This window comes from Bombina bombina, chromosome 6 (genome assembly GCF_027579735.1).
Source record: "Bombina bombina isolate aBomBom1 chromosome 6, aBomBom1.pri, whole genome shotgun sequence".
Taxonomy (NCBI): domain Eukaryota; kingdom Metazoa; phylum Chordata; class Amphibia; order Anura; family Bombinatoridae; genus Bombina; species Bombina bombina.
Genome location: NC_069504.1, coordinates 103,766,559 through 103,791,930, shown reverse-complemented (window position 1 = coordinate 103,791,930; position 25,372 = coordinate 103,766,559). Strand labels below are relative to the sequence as shown.

At 37.5% G+C, this 25,372-nt stretch overlaps 1 protein-coding gene across 1 annotated transcript in view; it reads left to right on the top strand.

The window, feature by feature from the left end:
* Positions 1 to 25,372, top strand: part of CCDC146 (coiled-coil domain containing 146) — a 430,933-nt gene that overhangs the window by 260,409 nt on the left and 145,152 nt on the right. Inside the window, exons 5-6 of the mRNA XM_053716534.1 lie at positions 14,016 to 14,073; positions 17,421 to 17,597. Of these exons, the coding sequence (XP_053572509.1) occupies positions 14,016 to 14,073; positions 17,421 to 17,597 (235 nt within the window). The remainder of the gene's footprint in view (positions 1 to 14,015; positions 14,074 to 17,420; positions 17,598 to 25,372) is intronic.

Genomic DNA, 25,372 nt, shown 5'->3' with positions numbered 1-25,372 from the left:
AACATGCTGTAGTTTAATTACATTAAGAAGTTTGTAAAGGTCACATGAGTGCTTTTCTTGGATACGTACACAGCATATACAAGCAATTTCCTTGGCAATAAATTTGTATTGTTTAAGCATTTGATAAAAAATAATGCTGATGAGCTGAATGTGCTAATTTGTGGCATAAACATAGCTAGGTAGAGTGAAATGACTTGCAGATTGCAGAGGAGAGTTGCCCTGGGTTATGTATTTGTCACTTAAAATACTTAAAGGGACATAATACTCATATGCTAAATCACTTGAAACTGATGCAGTATAACTGTAAAAAGCTGACAGGAAAATATCACCATAGCATCTCTATGTAAAAAAGGAAGATATTTTACCTCACAATCTCCTCAACTCAGCAGAATAAGTTCTGTGTAAAAAGTTATGCTTCACCTGCTCCCAGCTGTAGGTAAAAATAAAAAAAAAATTAAGAAATGAACAGCAGCCAATCAGCATCAGCAGTGCTGAGGTCATGAACTCTGTGATCTCATGAGATTTGACTTAACTCTCATGAGATTTCATAGTAAGCTTCCATTACCTGATTGGTGAAATAATATTAGAGTGCATGAGGCTCATCCCCTAAGCTGTCCCAGGACAGACATACTAATATGCTGCTTAGAAATCCTTTACAATGGGAGGTGGCTACTGAGGAACTTTTGAGGTAAAATATCTTTCTTTTTTACATAGAGATGTTCAGGTGATATTTTCTAGTCAGCTTTTTACAGCTATGCTGCATCACTTTCAAGTGTTTAAACTTTTGGGTATTATGGCCCTTTAATAATAAGAGACATTGAAGCCAAAGTTAAAGGGACTTGAAACCCAAATTTTTTATTTCATGATTCAGATAGAGGGGCCTATCTATCAAGCTCCGGATTGAGCTTGAGGGCCCATGTTTCTGGCGAGCCTGCAGGCGCTCCAGAAACAGCAGTTGTGAAGCAGTGGTCTACAGGGAGTGCAGAATTATTAGGCAAATGAGTATTTTGACCACATCATCCTCTTTATGCATGTTGTCTTACTCCAAGCTGTATAGGCTCGAAAGCCTACTACCAATTAAGCATATTAGGTGATGTGCATCTCTGTAATGAGAAGGGGTGTGGTCTAATGACATCAACACCCTATATCAGGTGTGCATAATTATTAGGCAACTTCCTTTCCTTTGGCAAAATGGGTCAAAAGAAGGACTTGACAGGCTCAGAAAAGTAAAAAATAGTGAGATATCTTGCAGAGGGATGCAGCACTCTTAAAATTGCAAAGCTTCTTGATCATCGAACAATCAAGCGTTTCATTCAAAATAGTCAACAGGGTCGCAAGAAGCGTGTGGAAAAACCAAGGCGCAAAATAACTGCCCATGAACTGAGAAAAGTCAAGCGTGCAGCTGCCAAGATGCCACTTGCCACCAGTTTGGCCATATTTCAGAGCTGCAACATCAATGGAGTGCCCAAAAGCACAAGGTGTGCAATACTCAGAGACATGGCCAAGGTAAGAAAGGCTGAAAAACGACCACCACTGAACAAGACACACAAGCTGAAACGTCAAGACTGGGCCAAGAAATATCTCAAGACTGATTTTTCTAAGGTTTTATGGACTGCTGAAATGAGAGTGAGTCTTGATGGGCCAGATGGATGGGCCCGTGGCTGGATTGGTAAAGGGCAGAGAGCTCCAGTCCGACTCAGACGCCAGCAAGGTGGAGGTGGAGTACTGGTTTGGGCTGGTATCATCAAAGATGATCTTGTGGGGCCTTTTCGCGTTGAGGATGGAGTCAAGCTCAACTCCCACTCCTACTGCCAGTTTCTGGAAGACACCTTCTTCAAGCAGTGGTACAGGAAGAAGTCTGCATCCTTCAAGAAAAACATGATTTTCATGCAGGACAATGCTCCATCACACGCGTCCAAGTACTCCACAGCGTGGCTGGCAAGAAAGGGTATAAAAGAAGAAAATCTAATGACATGGCCTCCTTGTTCACCTGATCTGAACCCCATTGAGAACCTGTGGTCCATCATCAAATGTGAGATTTACAAGGAGGCAAAACAGTACATCTCTCTGAACAGTGTCTGAGAGGCTGTGGTTGCTGCTGCACGCAATGTTGATGGTGAACAGATCAAAACACTGACAGAATCCATGGATGGCAGGCGTTTGAGTGTCCTTGCAAAGAAAGGTGGCTATATTGGTCACTGATTTGTTTTTGTTTTGTTTTTGAATGTCAGAAATGTATATTTGTGAATGTTGAGATGTTATATTGGTTTCACTGGTAAAAATAAATAATTGAAATGGGTATATATTTGTTTTTTGTTAAGTTGCCTAATAATTATGCACAGTAATAGTCACCTGCACACACAGATATCCCCCTAAAATAGCTATAACTAAAAACAAACTAAAAACTACTTCCAAAACTATTCAGCTTTGATATTAATGAGTTTTTTGGGTTCATTGAGAACATGGTTGTTGTTCAATAATAAAATTAATCCTCAAAAATACAACTTGCCTAATAATTCTGCACTCCCTGTAAAGAGCTCAGAGCAGGCGGACAGACATCGCCGAAAATCAACCCAATCGAGTATGATCCGGTTGATTGACACCTCCCTGCTGGCGGCCGATTGGTGAATACAGAGAGCATATTGCTCTCCACATTCAGCGAGGTCTGGCAGACCTGATCCGCACTGTTGGATCAGGTGTGCCAGACCTTTGATAAATATCCCCCAGAGCATGCAGTTTTAAGCAACTTTCTAATTTACTTTTATTATCTTATTTGCTTCATTCTCTTGATTTTCTGTGCTGAAAATCATATCTAGATAGGCTCAGTAGCTGCTGATTGGTGGCTGCACATAGATGTCTCGCTCACCTGTGTGCAGTGCTATTTGTTCAACAAAGGATATCTAAAGAATTACGCAAATTAGATAATAGAAGTAAATTGGAATGTTAATTAAAATTCTATTCTTTACCTGAATCATGAAAGAAAAAATGTGGGTTTAGTGTCAATTTAAATGGGCACTAAAATCATGATTCCAATAAAGCGTGCAATTAAAAAAAAATGGTATCCTCTGTTGAAGAATAAACCCATATAAGCTCATAGGAGATCAGAAGTATACTCGTCTTTACCACTTGATGGCAGCAGTTTTTTGCAACATTTGCAGCAGTGTTAAAAACATTTCTGCCATAGAGTGCTGAAGACATATATACTCTCCTGAGCTCCTCTGTATTGTGGTTGATTTAAAGGGACACTGAACCCACATTTTTTATTTTGTTATTCAGATAGAGCAAGACATTTTAAGCAACTTTCTAATTTACTCCTATTATTACATTTTCTTTATTCTCTTGGTATCTTTATTTGAAATGCAAGAATGTAAGTTTAGATGCCGGCCCATTTTTGGTGAACAACCTGGGTTGTCCTTGCTGATTGGTGGATAAAAAAAGTTCTGAACCAAAAAAAAAGCTTAGATGCCTTCTTTTTTTAAATAAAGATAGCAAGAGAACGAAGAAAAATTGATAATAGGAGTAAATTAGAAAGTTGTTTAAAATTACATGCTCTATCTGAATCACAAAAGAAAAAATTTGGGTTCAGTGTCCCTTTAATGTTAATTTAAGCTCTGGTTAGCCTCATATACATAGTAACATAGTAGATGAGGTTGAAAAAAAACAGAAGTCCATCAAGTTCAACCTATACAAATCTAATATACTTACAATAAAAGCTTAAATTAATCCCATTAAAAAGGTGATATATTAGAACAAATATGAACTACTTAACAAGCAGTAGGTAAAGAGCCATGTGTTGCCCCTCAGTGGCTCTAATACTATATATGCATAGTTGCCAACATTTCAAAATTTCCAGGGACACTTTGCAGCAGAGCAAGCAAGCGGGTTACTGGAGTATTGAGGACTTACTGTTCAACTGCTCCGCCCACTCAGTTCTGCAATCAAAACGCACCCATTTGATAGTAATAGTATCATTTAGACTTATCCATAGTTTATTATAAAGATTACAGCACCAATCTCTTACACCTACCCAGTCTCTAGAACACATTCTGGGCATATGGTTATTTTTAGAATACAGCATCGCAGACAAATAATATGTGAACCCATTCAATAATAATAACAACAATATTCCATTAGGATTTAATTATATTTAAATAATACACTACATCTATCTATATGTATATGCTGTATGTATATATATGTGTGTGTATAAATACACACATTGGGCAAAAGAAGTAGCATTTCCAGGGACAAAAGAAATCCAAGGACATACAACAAACATCAGGGACTGTCCCTGGAAATCAGGGACTGTTGACAACTATGTATATATATTCTCTTAATGGCAGAATAAGCTATAGAGAATCTATCATTGCTGTAGAAAAAGTAAAAAAGATTAGTGACGTTAGATATTCTGCCCATAAAATAACATAAAGCATTGTAGCAGGCCATATCATTTCTGTTTAAAGGGACAGTATACACCCATTTTCATTTAACTGCATGTAATAGATAATATTATAAATAATAATATGCACAGGTATCAAAATCCAGTATAAAAACTTTTTAAAACTTACTTAGAAGCTCCCAATTTAGCACTGTTGATAAAGTTAGGCTGGGGCACCCACTGAAAGGGTCTGAGAGCAGCATGTAAAAAAAAACATTATATAAACAAAAGCATTCTGAAGTCTGTATACTGTAGACATCTAAAACTTTGGGGCTTGGTTAGGAGTCTGAAAATTAGCACAATGTTATTTAAAAATATGCAAAACTATATATTTTTACAAAAACACTCCAGATGGAGTCATCTGCAAAATATTTATGCAAAGAAAAATCTAGTGTACAGTGTCCCTTTAATGAAAAAAGTTTTTTTTTTTTGCAAGCTTTTTTTTTAAACAACAATTAATATATATATATAAACCACAACAAATAATATATATATAGTGCCTTATATAGGAAAAGTAGCAGGATGAAGGAGGGAAAGACGTGAATGACAGAAGATTTGATCCATCACCAGTACCACTGTGTATTATTGATATTTTTTTGTGGACAATTTTGTTTGCACAACCTAGTTCTGAGTTTAGAACCATCTCTGTTACTGGTTATGTTTGATAACAAATGTGGTTAGACGGTAGCGGTAGACATTGTACCATCAATGAGGAAATGTGGTCCTTCTATTTGTCTTAAGGAAGTTGAATAATAATTTTAATGGAATCTTAAACTTTGCAATTTAAAGCCAGATCACAGGGTTTTGTAAAGAATCACAAGAGAGATATTATTAGCAGTCTATTCAGCTGGGATTACACGGTCTTTATAATGTTATTCCACCACCCAGGAGACAATGGAGGCAGTAGGGCTGACCTCACAAATTTGACATTTCATTACATGATAACTATTGTTGCCTACTCATTTATTTTTATATCTGTTACAACTACCATATGAAAGGACTTTCCTTTTTGCTTTTTTGTTCATCACAATGCTGTTATTATTATTATAGGAATTTGAAACTTGAAGTTATCTATGTATAGGGAAAGCTCATTGGTCAGTGACCTCAGTGTACACCTATTTTTAGCACTCTTTTGGCAATGTTTGTAGTAATGTTATACAAAGCTGCAAACACAATCTGATTCATGAAAATTAAATTTTGACTTTACTGTCTCTTTAAGGGGATGAAAAACAGGAAGATTATAAATTATTAAATACACAGAAGCATACATGTCACAACTGGTACTTTGGTGATCAGGTTCTGACTGGTGATCAATCAAAATATGTTTAAAAACTACAGAGGTATTATGCTCAGCTATTCTCACAGCTTTGTAGATCAATGATTCACCTAAGTAACTGCAGGGGCTTTAGATCGACTTATGCACTAGTCTTCTTTTTTTTTTTTTATAGAATGTCATAGAAGTTTTGCATTTGAAGCCACTTTAAATTGCTGATGACTAATACAACATATTTCCTAGAATCCTAATGTAATATTTTAATATACATAAAAAAACAACCCAGAAGACAAATAACAACATGGTTTTACTACTGGAAGATTGGTTGCTGATCATGGTTGGTGCTTGACCATTGGACTTACAAAAAGTTGAACACAAAGCTAATTACCAAGACTTAAGGAAGTACTGGTGGGAAGCATCATATTCTACTTCCTATTTTTGCTTTTTTAAATCAACCATATCTCTATAACTTTTCTTCTTACTCTGTGTCAGGGGCATACAGTAACTAACCCTCAGTGGGCCTCAGGCAAAGGCTGTGATAGGGCCCTCATTTCAATAGTGCCCTTACTGGAAATCAGCATAACCTGAGCCAGAAAACACATAGGAGCAAGAGGAGCTGCTTTTCTGTCATTATGAGTTGTCCTTCCCCCTTGGTTTGTCCCCATCAGAAGATATGAACAGTCATACAAACATCCTGTACAAATATGGTGGTGGTTTTTTTGTACAAACACACTGTGACAGCCATTTTGGAAGCCCTGCCCTTACATTGATTCTTGACAATTTGGCCCCACCTACCATAGCTCGGAAATCATACACTCATCCTCAGCCCTGACATACTCCTTTTGACACAGTACCTACGCAGATGTTCCCGTACTGCTGAGCCACACTGGAGAAAATCTCGGAGTTCAGCTGACTTTCTTCACTATAAGTTCATCTTGAACTTGTACTATTCTGCCCTTAATCTATGTAAGCAACACTACTTCTCTACTCTTATCTCTGCTCTTTCTTCAATCCCAAAACGTCTGTTCTCCACGTTCAATACTCTTCTCCGCTCACCCCCACCTCCTACAACTTCTCTATCAGCTCAAGATTTTGCCAGCTACTTCAACAGCAAAATCGATTCCATCAGAAATTAAATCAGCTCTCAACATACTACTGGTCTCCCACCCCCTCAAAAGCTCACAATCATCCAAAACCCACATAGCCATAAATTCAGCTCTTTTGCCCCTGTTACAGAGGAAGAAGTTTCTGCCCTTATATTGTCCTCTCACCTCACTACCTGTCCCCTTGACCCCATACCCTCACAGCTTCTCCCCTCCCTCTCTTCTACTCTTACCCCTACACTCACACACATCTTCAACCTCTCCCTCAGCACTGTTATATTTCCCTCATCTCTTAAACATGCACTGGTCACATCTATCCTCAAAAAACCTTCTCTCGATCCAACCTCCCCATCCAACTACCCCCTATTTCCCTACTCCCTCTTGCCTCAAAGCTTCTTGAAAAGCTAGTATATGCGCATCTTTCACATTTCCTTACATTGAACTCCCTCCTTGACCCACTGCAATCTGGATTTCGCCCCTTCACTCCACAGAGACAGCAATTGTTAAGGTTGCCAACGACCTACTTACAGAAAAATCCAAAGGCCACTTCTCTCTGCTTATCGTCCTTGATCTGTCTGCAGCCTTTGATACTGTTGACCACCCTCTTTTGCTCCAAACCCTCCAAACCTTTGGCATCTGCAACACAGCTCTCTCGTGGTTCTCTTCCTATCTGTCTAACTGTACCTTTAGTGTAGCCTTCTGTGGGGCATCCTCTGCCCCGTTACCTCTTTCTGTTGGGGCACCACAAGGATCTGTCCTCGGTCCCCTTCTCATCTCAATCTACACGTCATCATTTGGTTCCTTAATAAAGTCCCACGGGTTTCAATTTCATTTTTATGCCGATGACACCCAAATCTACCTCTCTGCACCAGACCTATCTCCTTCCTTGCTAACCGGGGTCACTAACTGTTTCTCTCAAATCTCATCTTGGATGTGCTCTCACTACCTCAAGTTAAATATCTCCAAAACTGAGCTCCTTATTTTCCCCCCTTCTTCCAAAATCTCCACCCCTCATTTCTCTATAACTGTTGATAAATCCATCATTACCCCTACCCCACATGCCCGATATCTTGGGGTCAAACTTGACTCAGATCTTTCTTTCACTCCTCACATTCAGTCCTTGGCTAAAACCTGCCGCTTCCACCTTAAAAACATCTCTCAAATTAGACATTTCCTTACACAATGCACAACTAAGCTTTTAATCCACTCTCTCATTGTTTCCCTCCTTGACTACTGCAACTCCATCCCCTCTGGTCTCCCTAGATGCCGCCTTGCTACTTTACAATCCATAATGAATGCCTCTGCCAGGCTCATCTTCCTTACACGCCGCTCTTCATCTTCTGCACCTCCCTGACAATCCCTTCACTGGATTCCTCTTGCCTCCAGGATTAAACACACAATTCTCATTCTGACATACAAAGCCCTCAACTGCACTGCTCCCCCCTACATCTCAGACCTTGTCTCCAGATACTCCTCCTCCCTCCTGTCCCATTAGCTCCGCTCATGATCTCCTACTCTCTTCCACTTTGATTACTCTCTGCCTCGCTCTACAAGACTCTCCCCTAGTTTTGAAGAATTCAAGTGCTCCCTAAAGACTCTACTATTCAGGGATCCATACAACTTACACTAACTTTCCTATCTCTACTGCTATCCCCTTGAACCCCTTAGCATGTAAGCCTATGAGCCCAGCTGTTTGTAGTTCACCTTCATAGGAACCGACTACAACAGCGCAACTCTTGGCAGGGCCCTCTACCCATTTGATCCCTGTAAATGATATCTCGTTTACCCTTTGTTTATAGTGCTGCGGAATCTGTTGGCACTCTACAAATACCTGATAATAATAATGATAATAATTATATTTGTAAAGGCAAATTCCAACATTTTCCTTTCACCGTGAGCACAGTTTTGCTGACTGGGGGGGAAAAAAAGGGTCCAGATATAATGCAGTTGGATCCCTAGCACCACCAGACCCCCCTGTAGTGAAATTAATGTGCCCCTAGAGGTATCTCAATTGAGACCCCTAAAAACCCCTGTAGTTACATTATTTGTCTCTGTAGAGTACTAGACATGTAAAAAATGCACTGCTTTGCACATTAAGGACAGCTGGTAACTTTACATTTAGAAGAAACCTGATATTTATAATATTCATATATACAATTGTTCTAACTTTTGTGACTTTACTTTAAAGGGACAGTCAACACCAGAATTTTTGTTGTTTAAAAAGAAAGATAATCCCTTTTTTACCCATTCCCCAGTTTTGCATAACCAACACTGTTATAGAAATACACTTTTTACTTCTGTGATTACCTTGTATCTATGCTTCTGCAAACTGCCCCCTTATTTCAGTTCTTTTGACAGACTTGCATTTTAGCCAATCAGTGCTCACTCCTAGGTAACTTAACGTTCATGAGCTCAATGTTATCTATATGAAACACATGAACTAATGCCTTCTAGTGGTCAAAATGAATTCAGATTAGAGGCAGTCTTCAAGGTCTAAGAAATTAGCATATGAACCTCCTAGGTTTAGCTTTCAACTAAGAATAGAAGAGAAAATATTTGGTATGTAAGTGACAGATCTGTAGGCAATAATAATATCATATTATTTAAGAAACCAAATAGATGATAAATAAAGGGAGATTAAACTCAAAATTTTATTTACCATAAAATGTTGGGATTTTTTTAAAAATTTGCAATGCACTTTCTTTAAATTGTAGTTTCCAACCAGAAAAGCTGGAGTGTATTCCATGGAATGTAAAAAACTGACACTGCTACATGCTGCACATTTATTGGTTGATATGTGCAGCAGCTTGTTCATAGCTGTTCCTAATTGGCCACAGCAAAGAGTGTAAGGCAACATTTAAGAAGCTTCTCAAGGAGTGTGGCACAGTGCTACAAAACAAAGCATATTTTTCTAACACAATTACTGTTTTAAATGTGTTCAAACATTTATTTTGCATGCATTTCTTTTGCAGTGCAGTGAATAATTTCTTATTCATAAAAAAACAATTATATTAATGTCCCTTTAAATATAGTCAAATGAAGTTATGTATGGAATTATTTTAACATTTATGCTGTGTTTAATTTTGTGTTTTTTATCTATGGTTTTATTCAGGGCTCGACAAACCCAGGTGCCAGGGCACCACTGGCGCCTTAATATTAGGCCCTGGCATCCTGGTTTGGAGCCCCAAGGCACACATAGGTGCCCCCACATACCTTGCCAGCTTCTGCCAGAAGCATTGAAAATTTAAAGCGGTGAGGCTGGATCTTTTTTAGGCCACATGAATGTGAACTGCGGAGGGGAAAGACACTGATGGATGGGGGAAATCTGTATGGAATCCTATAAATTCGCCTGCCACCGACTGCCAGCCCAGATCTGAGCCTAATGATACTGCTGCATGTATTGCCAGGGAAGAAATGAATGTTAGCCTGAGGTTAAAAACACAGCATAGCGTAGCAGTTGATTGCTGTGTGCTCCGTTGTGCATGTCATTTTCCAGTTTGCACGGTAAACAATTCACAAACTATATATATATATATATATATATATATATATAATTATATATATATATATAATTTTATTTTTTTAATTGAAGCAATTTCTACCCTTGCAACATAACTGCATTTATAATCAATTTAATTTTATTGGACTACATCTTAATGCAGTTTGCTCTTTGTGCAGGACGAGCGGGACAATGTTATGCCTGTGCCGGAAATAAGGTGGTTGGGCTGGAAGACCCATAGATCGGAGCTGTCCCTAAGAAATGTCTCTGTTGTTTGTTTCCCTGTACTTTGTCGGTAGAGCTGTGCTATTGTGCATTACTTGAACCCCAGACCTGAGCTCAGCCTCTTACTGTGGTGTAGCCTCACTCCCTGCCCTCGCACTTCTTCTACTAACTGTGGGACTGGGGCCATGGCTTTGGTGGCTTATGATCCTTCCCATACTGCTGGATATCACAAAAAATGTAATTTACAAACTTCTGCAAGGTAGCAGGGGCATTGCACAGACCAAAGGGCATCACAGTATACTCATAGCCGGACCGATAGCTCAGCATGCTAAGGCACTGTGGCTGAGTTCTGTAGCTACCCAAGGGTTGCAGGTTTGATCCCTGGCGAGGTCCACTCAGCCTTTCATCCTTCCGAGGTCGATAAAATGAGCAGTGCCTTGAGACCCTTACGGGTGAGTAGCTGCGCTTTACAAGTACACAATACATACACACATACATAACGGGAACGAAAGGCAGTTTTTCACTCATCTCCTTTACATACTCTCACTAGATTGTAGGCACCTCTTAAATCAATTTTACTGAAGGTAACTGCTGATCTGAGTGGATCCATGAGTTCTAGAATAAGTGGTAGTGGGTATTTATTCTTTACTGTGATGGCATTTAAGTCCCTGATGTATCTTTTTTGCTGACAATAATCCCTTTTTGTAAAAAATGTTAGCACTCAATGTTTCTGCTAGTGGCTTGATGCAGTTGAAGTCAATTCCTATGAGGAAGAGTATCATCTCCTGTCTTTTCAAAGACATCTTGAAAATATTGATATGTCTCTTGTATTTGAACAAGAGGTTACTGGAGTCTATGGTTGGAGGGTAGCATTAATATGGGTCTTTAGACAGGGATGAAGATACAGATTATGCCTTTGTAACCGGGGAGGCCAAGCACTAAAGAAAAGATTGGTGAAGTTACTAAATCAAAAAAATCTCTTGATGCCCAGGCTCAATTGTGATCAATAAAGAAATAGTCTCTTTTGTGATTGGACCAGTATTTAACAGTGACCCATTGATGAGCTGTATGTGAATTGGCTTTTCTTTAGTGACACTGAGGATCTGCAGTTTTGGATTCCCGAAAACATCCACTGGCCACAGAATCAATCATGGCAGGTAGACTGACAGAGTTGTTTTCCCACTGCAACAAGAGTGGACAAATGAGCTTTGCAATATCTAGGCATTTGATCAGGAAATAGGAGGGGAAGAGGCTACTTACCCCTAGAAGTCTTGGTCTTGGCAATGCACACTCGAACGATATGTCCAGGTTTTCAGCAGTACAACCAGAAATTTAAGACCTTCTTCTTTGCTTTTTGGCTTCAGAGAGGGGACCCCGGACACCTCCTGTTTGCTTGTGTTCTTCAGTAGGGACAGCTGGTGAAGAGGGAGGCAGAGCAAGAACAAACTGCTTTTTAGGAGGACTATAAGCAGCAGCCTTTTTCATGCACCTCTCCATAAGGGACCCCTACTCGTGCCAGTTCATCTTTCAGAATATCAAATAGCCCCAATCGGAATTGATACAGGGATGCAGCTTCATTCCAAGCTGTTAAAGTGGCAAAGTGATGAAACTATATTATATATTCTTTCACATCTCTTCGCTATTTATGGGTACATATCTTAGCTTGTGCAGTGGATCCGTTGTAGGGGTCTTCATATTGTGACTCAAGGCTTTGCAAGAATTGATCCCAAGACTCAAGGATCGGACTGTGAGTGACAATGAGTTGGTGAGCCCATAACTGTGATTCAACAGAAAGAAGTGAAATAACAGTCCAAACTCGTATAAAGTAGTGATTTCTGGGTTGCACAGAAAACAAAATCTGACAAAAGGTGATAAAAGTCCGTAATTGGGGCTGATTTGCACATAGTACTGCACAAAGCTCATTGCACAGATCGCTCCAACAGGAGGGCTGTCTGTAAACACTCTAGTTAGGGAGTGAGGAAAAAAACTCTAGCTCTCTAACTAGTGTGTAGGACAATTGTGTCTATATATTACTCATTTTTCACTACTTAGAAGCAAAATAATTATTGCATATAAATTGCAAACTTTATATAAACCAAAAGCTTTATTAAATTAGCCCATATTTGTTTTTGTGTATACTGTCCCATTAAGGTACTTTTGTTGTAGCTAGAGCGCTGATTGGAGAACAATTCAGACAGTTAGCTCACAGAAGAACTGACTTTTGAAGTGGGAGGCAGAGTGTGGGATATTTGAATTTCATATCTATATTTTAAAGTAAGTTATAGCGCATCTTCATTACAACTGATAAATGAAACTACATCTAAAATATCACTAGCACTCCTGATCTGTTTTTATAAAGGGGAGAGTTTACCATCACTTTAAATAATAGGAGCTTATTGTTTTTAATATTTTCAGATATTCGAAAAAGTATAATAGCAGAAAAGCCAGCGAGAGATCTACAGTGCACAGATTTCACTTAAAGGTCTCTCTAGCCTTTCCTGCATCACTGGCCTCTCCAGCTTCACCAGTTTATACATTATTAGTGTATCTTCTGCCTATTTGCACACTATTCTTACCCATGTAATACATTAGTGGGAATAAACATGCTTCTCTATTATCGAATTTTCTTCTGCTCCTCGGGAAACATCCAATGTTTATGTTACTGTGTCTGTATTTATTTCTGCAGTTTCTTTAAATACAATTTTATATGTTTGTATCAGCTTATAACATTTCTAAAATGTGTTCATACACCCTGGAATGCAACATTTGTTTTTGTACCGATAAGGCCCTTTGTTTTATTTGTTTATATGTACTATGATATGATATTTGATAAGATATACAATATAGATATTGCAGTGCAAAAGTTTGTTTTCTTTTTAGCCCTATCATTTTTTTGGGGGGTACCTTCCATGCTTTTTGACAACATATTACATTATTTTTGTTTTACATTCTCCCTATATTTTCACTGGGTCCGTGGCCATCTTTGTTGTATATGACCTTTGCCTGTTTGACATCATCTGGGTAATCCTTGTTTCTACTATTGACTGAACTGATACTTCCCCAAGCCTAGCACATCCATTCTCTTGAATTACTCCTTGTAATTGACTGTTGCCTTACTCAAGCTTTACTGTGCGCATCCTCGTTCTTTGTGAGTCACATCTTGAGACTTACTCCTTGTATATACTACCTCAATACCCAGCGCCTGGGTCCAAAACTGAAATACCATCAGCAACAGGATTTCAAATGAAGAACAGAGCAAAGCACATCGAGGAGCAGAGTCCAACAACCGGGCAAAGATGCTTAAATTGCCCATCCTCATCTGAGTATATAGGATGAATAGCGCCACATGTCGTGACATTTTTTTAAATGTGTGAATGGTTTAAGTGGTTTTAAAACTTGTGTATAATGTAAATAGACATTATATACTTTTGGAAAATATGTTCTCCCGTTTATTAATGTCCTCTCCTTATCTTGCAGCTTACAAGAGGAGAAAAGACTTCTAGAGAGAGAATATGAAAGAGTCCCAAAAGTTGCAGTGAGTATATAATATTAGTTTATTAAATGTAATTATTATATAGCATATACTTTAACATAACCTTCTATTAGCAATGCATTTAAGTCAAAAGCTCACAACTGTAATTTCTTAAAGTCTTCATGTGTAAATGTGTAGAGACAGTAGCTTCCAAGTGTAGTCATTAAGTCCTATGGATCCTTTAACACATTTTATGTTGCCAATTTTTCTCTACAAAAATAATAGTTAATGAATTGGAGCCATAAAACATGTTTAACAGTGTTGTTATATCCAGACCATGTGTTGTTGCCAAGTTATATTCTCTTCACATGGCCCTAAAAGATTTTGTCCAGTTTGTCTCACATAGATAAAATCATAAAAATGATTTATGCTAGAATACAAAAACACATATAACCATGTGACTGCTGCTAGACCAAATAATACATAATATTTTGTATTATTAGTAAAGAGATATGAAACCCAAAAAATAAATGTTTGTGATTCAGAGCATAACATTTAAAAAAAAAAAATTCCAGTTAACTTCTATTATTAAATTTCCTTAGTTCCTATGATATTCTGTGTTGAAGAAATACCTAGGTAGACATCTGGATAACTACATGGCAGTAAATAGTGCTGCAGCTATATAGTGCTCCAGAAATAGGCCGTCTCCTAAGCATATGTCCTTGCTTTTCAACAAAAGATACCAAAAAAAAATAGAAGTAAATTCAAAAGTTATTTAAAATTGCTTTCTCTATCTGAATCATGAAAGACATTTTTTGGGTTTCCTATCCCTTTAAGAATATATGGCTTTGCACCTTTATATATTTTAGTTCACCTACATTAAATTGAAGGTTGCAATTTTAACAATAGTATATAAAAGGTCTGATGTAAATTAATGTATAGTTTTGCTTAAAGAAAATAGTGATTTTATTTAAATTACTTATATTAGGCAGTGCTTTAAGTCTCCTGGCTATTGAAAATATGGATTAGAATGATATTGAGCACTTTAAACAGTAGCAAACAGAGTAGTTTGTAGATTATGAACATTTTAAATATAGCGGGGCAAGTATATCAATCCCCACGTTTCCATATTTGTCTGTCTCATTGCTAATATAGATTCATTTATCAAAGAAAATATTTACTAGTATAGGTCAAGTACATAGATAACTATATCCAGGCTTCTTTTTAGATATAAAGCTGGTGGGACAAAATATGGTAGGTTGCAGGTAGGTGATGAGTATTATGATTCCCTGAAAATCAGTTTTATTATTATTTTATTATTATACTGTACTTTATTTATGAAGCGCCATCATATTCCGCAGCGCTGTCCATGGATACAATTCATTTAAATAAAACAATAGTATAAAACTTCTAAGACTAAGAGACAGGACAGAATTTACAAACACATACAGGAGGAACTGAGGGCCCTATTCCTGTGGGAACGTACAATCTAGAAGGGTAGGAGGTTGAGAAACATGAGGTGAGGACTGCAAGATTGAGAAAGATGTTAATGCAGAGTTAGAGGAGGGAAATGTTGTTAGGTAAAAGGAATATTATTGAGTTGGGTGGTAGGCTTCTCTGAACAGAAAAGTCTACAGAGAGCATTTAAAGGAAGAAAGATTAGGGCAAAGCCTGACAGCACGAGGGAGAGTGTTCCAGAGGGTAGGTGCTGCACGACAGAAGTCCTGCAGTCTAGCATGAGAGGAGGTGATAGTCGCAGAAGCAAGGAGCAGGTAATTGTTGGATCTTAGTTGGCAGGCTGGAGTATACTTGTGTATTAGAGAGGATAGGTAGAGGGGAGCGGAGTTGGTGAGCGCTTTGTATTCAAGGGTGAGTATTTTGAATTTAATTCTGCTGTGTATGGGGAGCCAATGAAGGGACTCACAGAGAGTGCAGCAGATACAGATCGACGGGAAAGGTGGATCAGCCTGGCAGAGGCATTTAGGATGGATTGAAGGGGGGAGAGGCGGGAAAGAGGAAGGCCAGTAAGTAGGTTATTGCAGTAGTCAAGTCGGGACATAACAAGGGAGTGGATTATTTGCTTTGTGGTGTTAGCGCTCAGAAAAGGTCGAATCTTGGAAATGTTGCGTAGATGGTTGCGGCAGGATGTAGAAAGCGATTGGATATGGGGGGTGAAGGATAGATTTGAGTCAAGTGTAACTCCGAGGCAGCGGACTTGGGGCGATGGGGAAATGGTGATTCCGTCAACAGGGATAGAGATTTACATTTTTTGTCAGGCTCCAATTTCTGCAAGTCTTCATTTGTGAGTGCTACAATGGTGAGCCAAGATATGTTCTCTTTACCAGTTCACATCTTTTCAGAAAACAGTCTCAGTTTACAAAAATACACAGATGCTAAAAAAACAATTCATAAAAAGCAAAAATCACTTTCTTGTACTATTTTAGCTTTACTGATAACAGAGGCATATGACCCAAAATGTAGTGATTGATTGACAGAAATAGTAATTGTAAATCAAAAGATATTTTTTTTTGTCACTATTCACTAACTTTATACAAAATTGAGTGGGAATAAAGTATCTAATTCTAAAATATTGGATACATCTTAACATTACAAATAAAAACATGTTTTTTTAATATATTTCTTATATATATTTGTTTGTTATAACTTGCATGTAATTAAGTTTTGTTGCAGTAGGTTATGCATGTATGTGGTATGCAAATACTGTATCAAAAATATTAGTATGTATTGTAACATGTTTTTTACAATAGAATTAGATTGTTTAAAGGTCAGTAAAGTCAATAGTAAGCTTTCACGATTTAGATAGAACATGCGATTTTAAACAACGTTCCAGTTTACTTCTGTTTACTAGTTTTCTTTATTTTCTTGCTATACCTTGTTGAAAAGCATATCTAGGTAGGCTCAGGAACAGCAAAACACTACTGGGAGCTAGCTACTGACAGCTACACAAAAATGCCTAATTTCATTGGCTCACCAGATGTGTTCAGCTAGATCTGAGAAGTGCACTTCTGCTCCTTCCACAAAGGATACTAAGAAAATGAAGCAAAGTTGATTATAATAAATAAGTAAATTGGAAAGTTGTTATAAATTGTATGCTCTAGCTTAATCATGAAATAAAAATATTTGGTTTTATGTCCCTTTAAATGTATAATTGTTATGTTTGAAAGTTAAGTTAAAACTTAATTTTAACCTGCTGATATGGAGGTATGATGGGCCTACTTGAATCTAATTGTTTCCAAAACATTTATCTAAAAAACCCTAAAGTCAATTTTGAAGAAAAAAAAGTTCCGGAAAGTTTTTCTAAAGAATAATAATATATGTCAAATTCAGATACACTGCCTTGTAATTTGATATTGAATGGATCAACATTAATTTTTTTGTATTTCTCTAAGGAGTTTGAAAAAAAGACCAAATTGCTAAAAGAAAGTTCTGAGGAACTTCGAAAAGAAAATACTCAGAGGAAGCTGGAAATTAGAGCATTGAAGGAAGATCTGGCATCAACAGAAAAACAGATTCAAAAAGAACAGAAGGAGATGGAAATTACACTAGAACAACAGGAAACTATAAAAGTAAGAAAACTTTAGAATGCATTTTATTAAATTTTTTATATATACAATAAAGGAGCCTATATTTTAATTATGATCTGCTTGTTTGTGGGATTTGTTAGTGTGTTTGCATGTGTGTATATATAAATATATATATATATGTGTGTATGTATGTGCAGTGGCAGCTGATAAATTTTGAAGTAGGTGGGGCTCTTGACCCCACCCCTTGAAATAAACCCCGCCCCTCAGGTATTTAGCCGTGCGGTAAATCTGGCTCCCATGGGCGCCAAGCCGTATTTACCGCACGGCTATTGGCTAAGAGGTGTAAACGTCACCTCTTAGCCAATTTTTTTTTTAGCTGTGGGCTGCTGTAGGAGCTAAGAGCGGCGATCGATTCAATCAAATAAAGGAGCTTTCTACATGAAGTATCTTATACTTCATGAATGAAAGTGCCCTTTATTTGTTTCAATAGTAAATCCTAGCGTTTTTAAAACGCTAGGATTTACTTTCACTTTAAGAAGATTTTATGAAATATGTTTTTTTTATAATATTTTTTTTATTATTATTTTAAATCAACCCCCCTCATCCTGGAAAAAAAATAATAGTATATCCTGAGAAAAAAATTGTAATCTCACAGTCTCACATTACAATAGCATTTTATTATTTGTATTTATTTTAAACTGGTGGGCATTGCACATGTGAGTATGTGTATGTGTGTGAGAATGCGTGTGTGTATATGTGTGTGTGTGTATATGTGTGTATATATATATATATATATATATATATACACACATACACACATGGACAATATTTTGGGGTCACTTAGACATTTCCTTATTTGCATGAAAACATACATTAAATTAGTTTGAATAGGAAATATAGTCATTAACGAGGTTAACAATAATTAATTTTAAGTGAAATAAAAATTGTGTCCTTCAAACTTTGTTTTTGTCAAAGAATTCTCCATGAGCAGCATTTACAGCCTTGCAGACCTTTGACATTCTAGTTTTCAGTTTGTCTGAAGAAATTTTACCCCATGCTTCCTGAAGCAACCCCACAAGTTTGATTGGCTTGATAGGCACTTCTTATGTACCATACAGTCAAACTGCTCCCATAATAGCTCAATAGAGATGAGATCTAGTAACTGTGCTGGCCACTCCATGACAGACATAATACTAACTGACTGAAGGCTCCGTTTGCATCAATTCCAAATTAAACAGAAATGTTTTCAATACAATTTAACTTGTTTTTGTCTATATTTTAGTATATATTACTTTTCTGTTAGTTAAAATAAGTGTATGAGCAAACATCAACTGCATACAACTGGCGAGACAAATCAGTGAGATCAGCTTTTATAAATGCTTATAAAATATCACAAGACTTTTGGTAGAGCTTCAGATATACACTGGAAACACCCCTGTTCAGCCCAGGGAACTGCACTGTCCCTCTCACTTTCGGAAACTGTCAGTTTACAATGGAGAAATACAAAGTGCAATGTAATTTGTAAAAGATACACAGAAATATTCAAAGTATGATCCAAAGTTATTAAAGTAACACATACATTTTCTAAGAATAACCAGAATGTGTAAAATCACTGCTAGATCAATATTTAAAGTGCAAAGCATGAATTCAATAATACTAAAGGACCCTACCTGAAAAGTATAGTAATATAAAATACAATACACAATGTGCAAGTATAACAGAACTCTCATATCATGCAGTGCTGTATTGCACTGGGCTTGTCTCTGCTTCACATACATACAGTAAATGAGAAAGATTTTGCCGTGCTGGAAAGGTCAGCCCCTTTTTCTTTTGAAAATTCAGTGAGTTCAGTCTTTGTGAAGTCTTAACTACAATTTCTCTCCAAGTTTGAGAATCTTTGAATATCAGGTACTAAGTTACCTCAAACGTTTGAACGCCAGTGTGTTTGTGTGTATATATATATATATATATATATATATATATATATATATATATATATATATATATATATATATATATATATATATAAATGTGTGTGGGGTTGCACGTGTGTCAAGACAGAAAATACTACTCATCCAAATCAAATAAATAAAATATGTGTTTAAAACTTACATTGCACTAGTGCTAAATATATTTACACATTTATTTTTATCATGTGATCAAGGCTACTGGCTTCAGGGAAATAGTTAAATCACACAATAATTTTGTGAGCTTCTAATAAAGAGGCACACATTTATTTTATTTATTTTCTGGTATGGGGCTGGACACTAGCGGTGGGTTTGGCTGGTTGGCACATTATTATTGTACTCATGCTACAAATAACTCTTCTAAATAAAATAATAGTTTAGTTTAAAAGGACTTTGGAAATCAGTAAATATTAATGAACTTTATATATATATATATATATATATATATATAGATATATATATATATACAATAACATTTACAAAACTTGGAACTAATGCACATACATCATTACTTAATGATAAAACATAGAACTTTTTCAATAACAAATTACTGATGCTCTGTTTTCTGCTGAGTGGTGCATTATAATACTTTGAGGGTACCAGGTCATATGTTGGGCAGCCCTGTACTAATAGATCTATGGGAAGTTAGCAATCTACAATTTTATCAATGCTGTGGTAAAGGATCCATGGTAGAAACTGGAATGATTTTGTGCCTGAGTTTTTAAGAAACAACAATGCTCAGGCTTAGCAGATCTTAGAGGCTGGTGAGGCACCGGCTATGTTACACCAGAGAAACACATATATGAACCCAATAGAGGTAGCTTAAATTAAACTAAAGCATTGTTTCTCAATCACAGACCTCAAGAACCCCCAACAGGGCAGGTTTTCATTATAGCTGAATCAGTGCACAGGTGAAATAATTAGCTGATGGGTGAGAGGAAGTTAGTAAATTTGGTGTTACTGGTCAGCTGATTACTTTACTTGTGCACTGGTTCAGCTAGAATGAAAACCTGGCCTGTTGGGTGTACTCGAGAACCGTGGTTGAGAAACACAACTCTGTGGCACAGTGCCAGTTACTTAGCAATTAGAATGATACACAATCTCTTCTCTACTCACTACTGTGCTGTAAAAAGAAAAATAATTTACCATGGTAAGAGGTGTCACAACTTCACTTCTAGTTTCCTATTATGAGTATGAGAAGCTGAAAAATACATAGCATGCAGCTCTGCTCAATGGAGCACACACAAACTGCCCTTGCATAACTTTGCACACAAATGCACAAGACATGAAACCAAGCAACAAAAGCCTTAAGTCAATAATCTGCATCTCAATGACACACATGAAAAAAACAGGTACTATATCCCAGTGAATTGAAAGAGGATAATTTCAGGCAGAGGATATAACCATCTGATAGATAGAACCTACAAGTAAAATGCACAAAGTAAAACAATGTCAGTAACAGTAGGAGGCACATGTATTACCAATAAGAATGGGCAGATATAAAAGAAACCTAATTTTTCTATTATAAATTCCCCTCAAGACTCAGAAGGTCAATCTTGGACCAAATTAACCTGATGGAACTAGGAAAAGGAGATCTAGCAATTGTAACGGTCACTCTTGGACCTTAGCAGTAATATTATGGAATAAAAAAAATGATTAACAACTTTGCTTCCTTTTACAACAGGTGAGGTCACTTTTGCGCCTCATTTGTCACTTTAAATTATAGAAGGGATTATAGATTTACTGAACTAGCATGAAACATGTAGTAAGTAAGGGGCCCCTGCAATAAAATGATGCTCCCAGCCCCCCTGCAATAAAATGATGCCCCAACCATAAATTATGCCCTCAGCCCCCCTGTAATAAATAATGCCCCCAGCAATAAATAATTCCCCCAGCCCCCCTGCAATAAAATGATGCCCCTAGCCATAAATGATGCCCCAGCCCCCCTGCAATAAAATGATGTCCCCAGCCCTGCTGCAATAAAATGATGCCCCCAACAATAAAATGATGCCCCCAGCACCCCTGCAATAAAATGATGCCCCCAGCAATAAAATAATGCCCCCAGCATCCTGCAATAAAATGATGCCCCAAACAAAAATATAATGCCCCCAGACCCCCTGCAATAAAATGATGCTCCCAGCAATACAATGATGCCCCGAGCCCAACTGCAATAAATTATGCCCCCTGCAAGAAAATGAAGCCCCCAGTCCCCTGCAATAAATTATGCCCCCAGACCCCCTGCAATAAAATGATGCTCACAGCAATAAAATTATGCCCCAGCCCCCTGCAATAAAATGATGCCCCCAACAAAAATATGATTCTCCCAGCCCCCTGCAATAAAATTATGCCCCCCCCCGTGCCCCCTCCCACCCGTGCCCCCCCCGCACCCGCGCCCTTCCCCCCGCACCCTCTAAAGTATCCAAGTAGGACTAGAACTATAACTAACCTGTCAATACAGGGCAAATGCCATTTGTAGAATACATAGGCCTCTAGTTATCCAAGCTGTTGACTTTCTAGCATTCGCCGGCACCAATACGCTTGCCTAAGATCGCCTAACATCGTGTAAACCCCTAAACCGCCGCTCCCGGACCCCGCCGCAACAAAATAAAATGTTTAACCCCTAAACCGCCGCTCACGGACCCCGCCGCCACCTACATTAAATGTATTAACCCCTAATCTGACCCCCCTACACTGCCACCACCTACATTAAATTTATTAACCCCTAATCTGACCCCCCTACACCGCCGCCACCTAAATTAAATGTAGTAACCCCTAAACCTAAGTCTAACCCTAACACCCCCTAACTTAAAGATAATTTAAATTAATCTAAATAAATATTCCTATCATTAACTAAATTATTCCTATTTAAAACTAAATACTTACCTATAAAATAAACCCTAAGATAGCTACAATATAACTAATAGCTACATTGTAGCTATCTTAGGGTTTATTTTTATTTTACAGGCAAGTTTGTATTTATTTTAACTAGGTAGAATAGTTATTAAATAGATATTAACTATTTAATAACTACCTAGCTAAAATAAATACAACAGTACCTGTAAAATAAACCCTAACCTAAGTTACAATTACACCTAACACTACACTATCATTAAATTAATTACCTAAATTAAAATAAATTAATTACAATTAAATAAAATTAACTAAAGTACAAAACCCCCCCCCACTAAATTACAGAAAATAATAAAATAATTACAAGCTTTTTAAACTAACTACACCTAATCTAATCCCCCTAATAAAATAAAAAAGCCCCCCAAAATAAAAAAAAATCCCTACCCTACACTAAATTACAAATAGCCCTTAAAAGGGCCTTTTGGCGGGGCATTGCCCCAAAGTAATCAGCTCTATTACCTGTAAAAAAAAAAGACAATACCCCCCCAACATTACAACCCACCACCCACACACCCAACCCTACTCTAAAACCCACCCAATTCCCCCTTAATAAAACCTAACACTACCCCCTTGAAGATCACCCTACCTTGAGACGTCTTCACCCAGCCGGGCACAAGTGGTCCTCCAGAGGGGCAGAAGTCTTCATCCGATCTGGGCAGAAGAGGACCTCCAGACAGGCAGAAGTCTTCATCCAGGCGGCATCTTCTATCTTCATCTATACAGCGAGGAGCGGCTCCATCTTGAAGACATCCGACGCAGAGCATCCATCCAGACCGACGACTACCCGACGAATGAATATTCCTTTAAATGATGTCATCCAAGATGGCGTCCCTTGAATTCCCATTGGCTGATAGAATTCTATCAGCCAATCGGAATTAAGGTAGGAAAAATCCTATTGGCTGATGCAATCAGCCAATAGGATTGAAGTTCAATCCTATTGGCTGATCCAATCAGCCAATAGGATTGAGCTTGCATTCTATTGGCTGATTGGAATAGCCAATAGAATGTGAGCTCAATCCTATTGGCTGATTGCATAGTCAGATTGTGCCGAACTTGCATTCGGAACATCTCTAGTGACATAACCATCGATCTGTGTCGGACTGAGTACGGCGGATCGTATTCTACTTTTGCCGGTCTGTAAAGTTTGATAACTACGGCGAATCAGGCTCGCCACAAATACGCTGCGGAATTCCAGCGTATTTGCGGTTGACAGCTTGATAAATAGAGGCCATAGAGATCATCCATAAGGAAACCCAATGCACACCTAGGTTTCATGTAGAGAAAGTATGTAACTAAGTATTTTTATCGGTCGTAGTATAATTTTATAATATTTGCTTTTTGAAATAAAAATAGACTAGTTTATCTTTAAATATAATCAGGAATGGCGTACAGATAAACAGTGATCCACATATAAAAATAACTATAATTAAACATAGAAAAACAATACTGTCTGGTGGAAAGATAAATATTTAATAGTGTTTAAACCTGTTTAAAAATTCACAAAAGCAAAAACACGCACTTGTTAGACTTTACAGTCTGTGGTATTTTTACTATAAACCACAGCAGGGACAACATTCTGCTGCAATGGCAGATGGCAAAATTAGAAGCAAATTGTTATTGCTGCTTTTGATTCTCTTGTTCCAGATAGTTCAGCACTTCCTCTGCGTACACTTTTCAAATCTTCAGGCCGCAGTGCCCTAATACACACAAATACTAGCTAAACCCAACCCTAGCATAATCTGTCTGATAAAAGTACACCTTAAATGTTGTAACCAGCAGATTCCGTCCATAGTGAAAACTCCACAAGATAAAAAAAAATGTGCTCAGTTTGTAAGATGTGCTTTGGAAAGATTATCATTCCCCATTGTGCAAAGCCCTACCTTTATTGCAGTCAAGAATCACCTACCCAATATAACCCACCTACTGTAGCTCTAGATGGAACCTCCTACATTCACCTACGCCTGGCAGCAGCTTGCTAACATTATTTTGCTGCCATTAGGTTTATTTTGTTAATAGAGCAACTTTCTATTAACAAATTAAACATAATGGCAGCAAAATAATGTGCAAGGACAAAATATTTTTTTCAGACAAATCCTTTATCACTTAATATTTTGTCTGATCTTTGCTAATGGGGTAATTTAGAATTAATTTATTAATGAAAATATCATCATCTGATATTCCCTACGGACAGCAGCTCAAATTGAAACAAAGTTAAAGTAGTAGCTAGTGCTACTTGTACAAGCGAACATCATCACAAAGATTTATTTTTTTTCAAATGATTGTTAATGGGGTCAGTATTAGGTAAGAAGAAAAGTGAATACTTAAGGACATTGCTGGATTATTATTCAATAGTGTAAATCTTTTCTTTTTTTATCATGAAATCGCTTTGTAGTGCACTGATCACGAAATCGCTTTGTGTAGCACTATGCAATTGCTTTGTAGCACACTGTCAATAAAATCGCTTTATACACCATTGATCATGTAATTGCTTTGTACTGCACTGATCCTGCAATTGCTTTGTAATGCACTGATCATGAAATCGCTTTGTACTGCACTGATCATGAAATTTCTTTGTACTGCACTGATCATGAAATCGCTTTGTACTGCACTGATCATGAAATCGCTTTGTACTGCACTGATCATGAAATCGCTTTGTACTGCACTGATCATGAAATCGCTTTGTACTGCACTGATCATGAAATCGCTTTGTACTGCACTGATCATGAAATCGCTTTGTACTGCACTGATCATGAAATCGCTTTGTACTGCACTGATAATGAAATCGCTTTGTACTGCACTGATCATGAAATCGCTATGTACTGCACTGATCATGAAATCGCTTTGTACTGCACTGATCATGAAATCGCTTTGTACTGCACTGATAATAAAATCGCTTTGTAATACATTGTTGCAAATACCGCTGCTCTTTAGTTTTTTAGT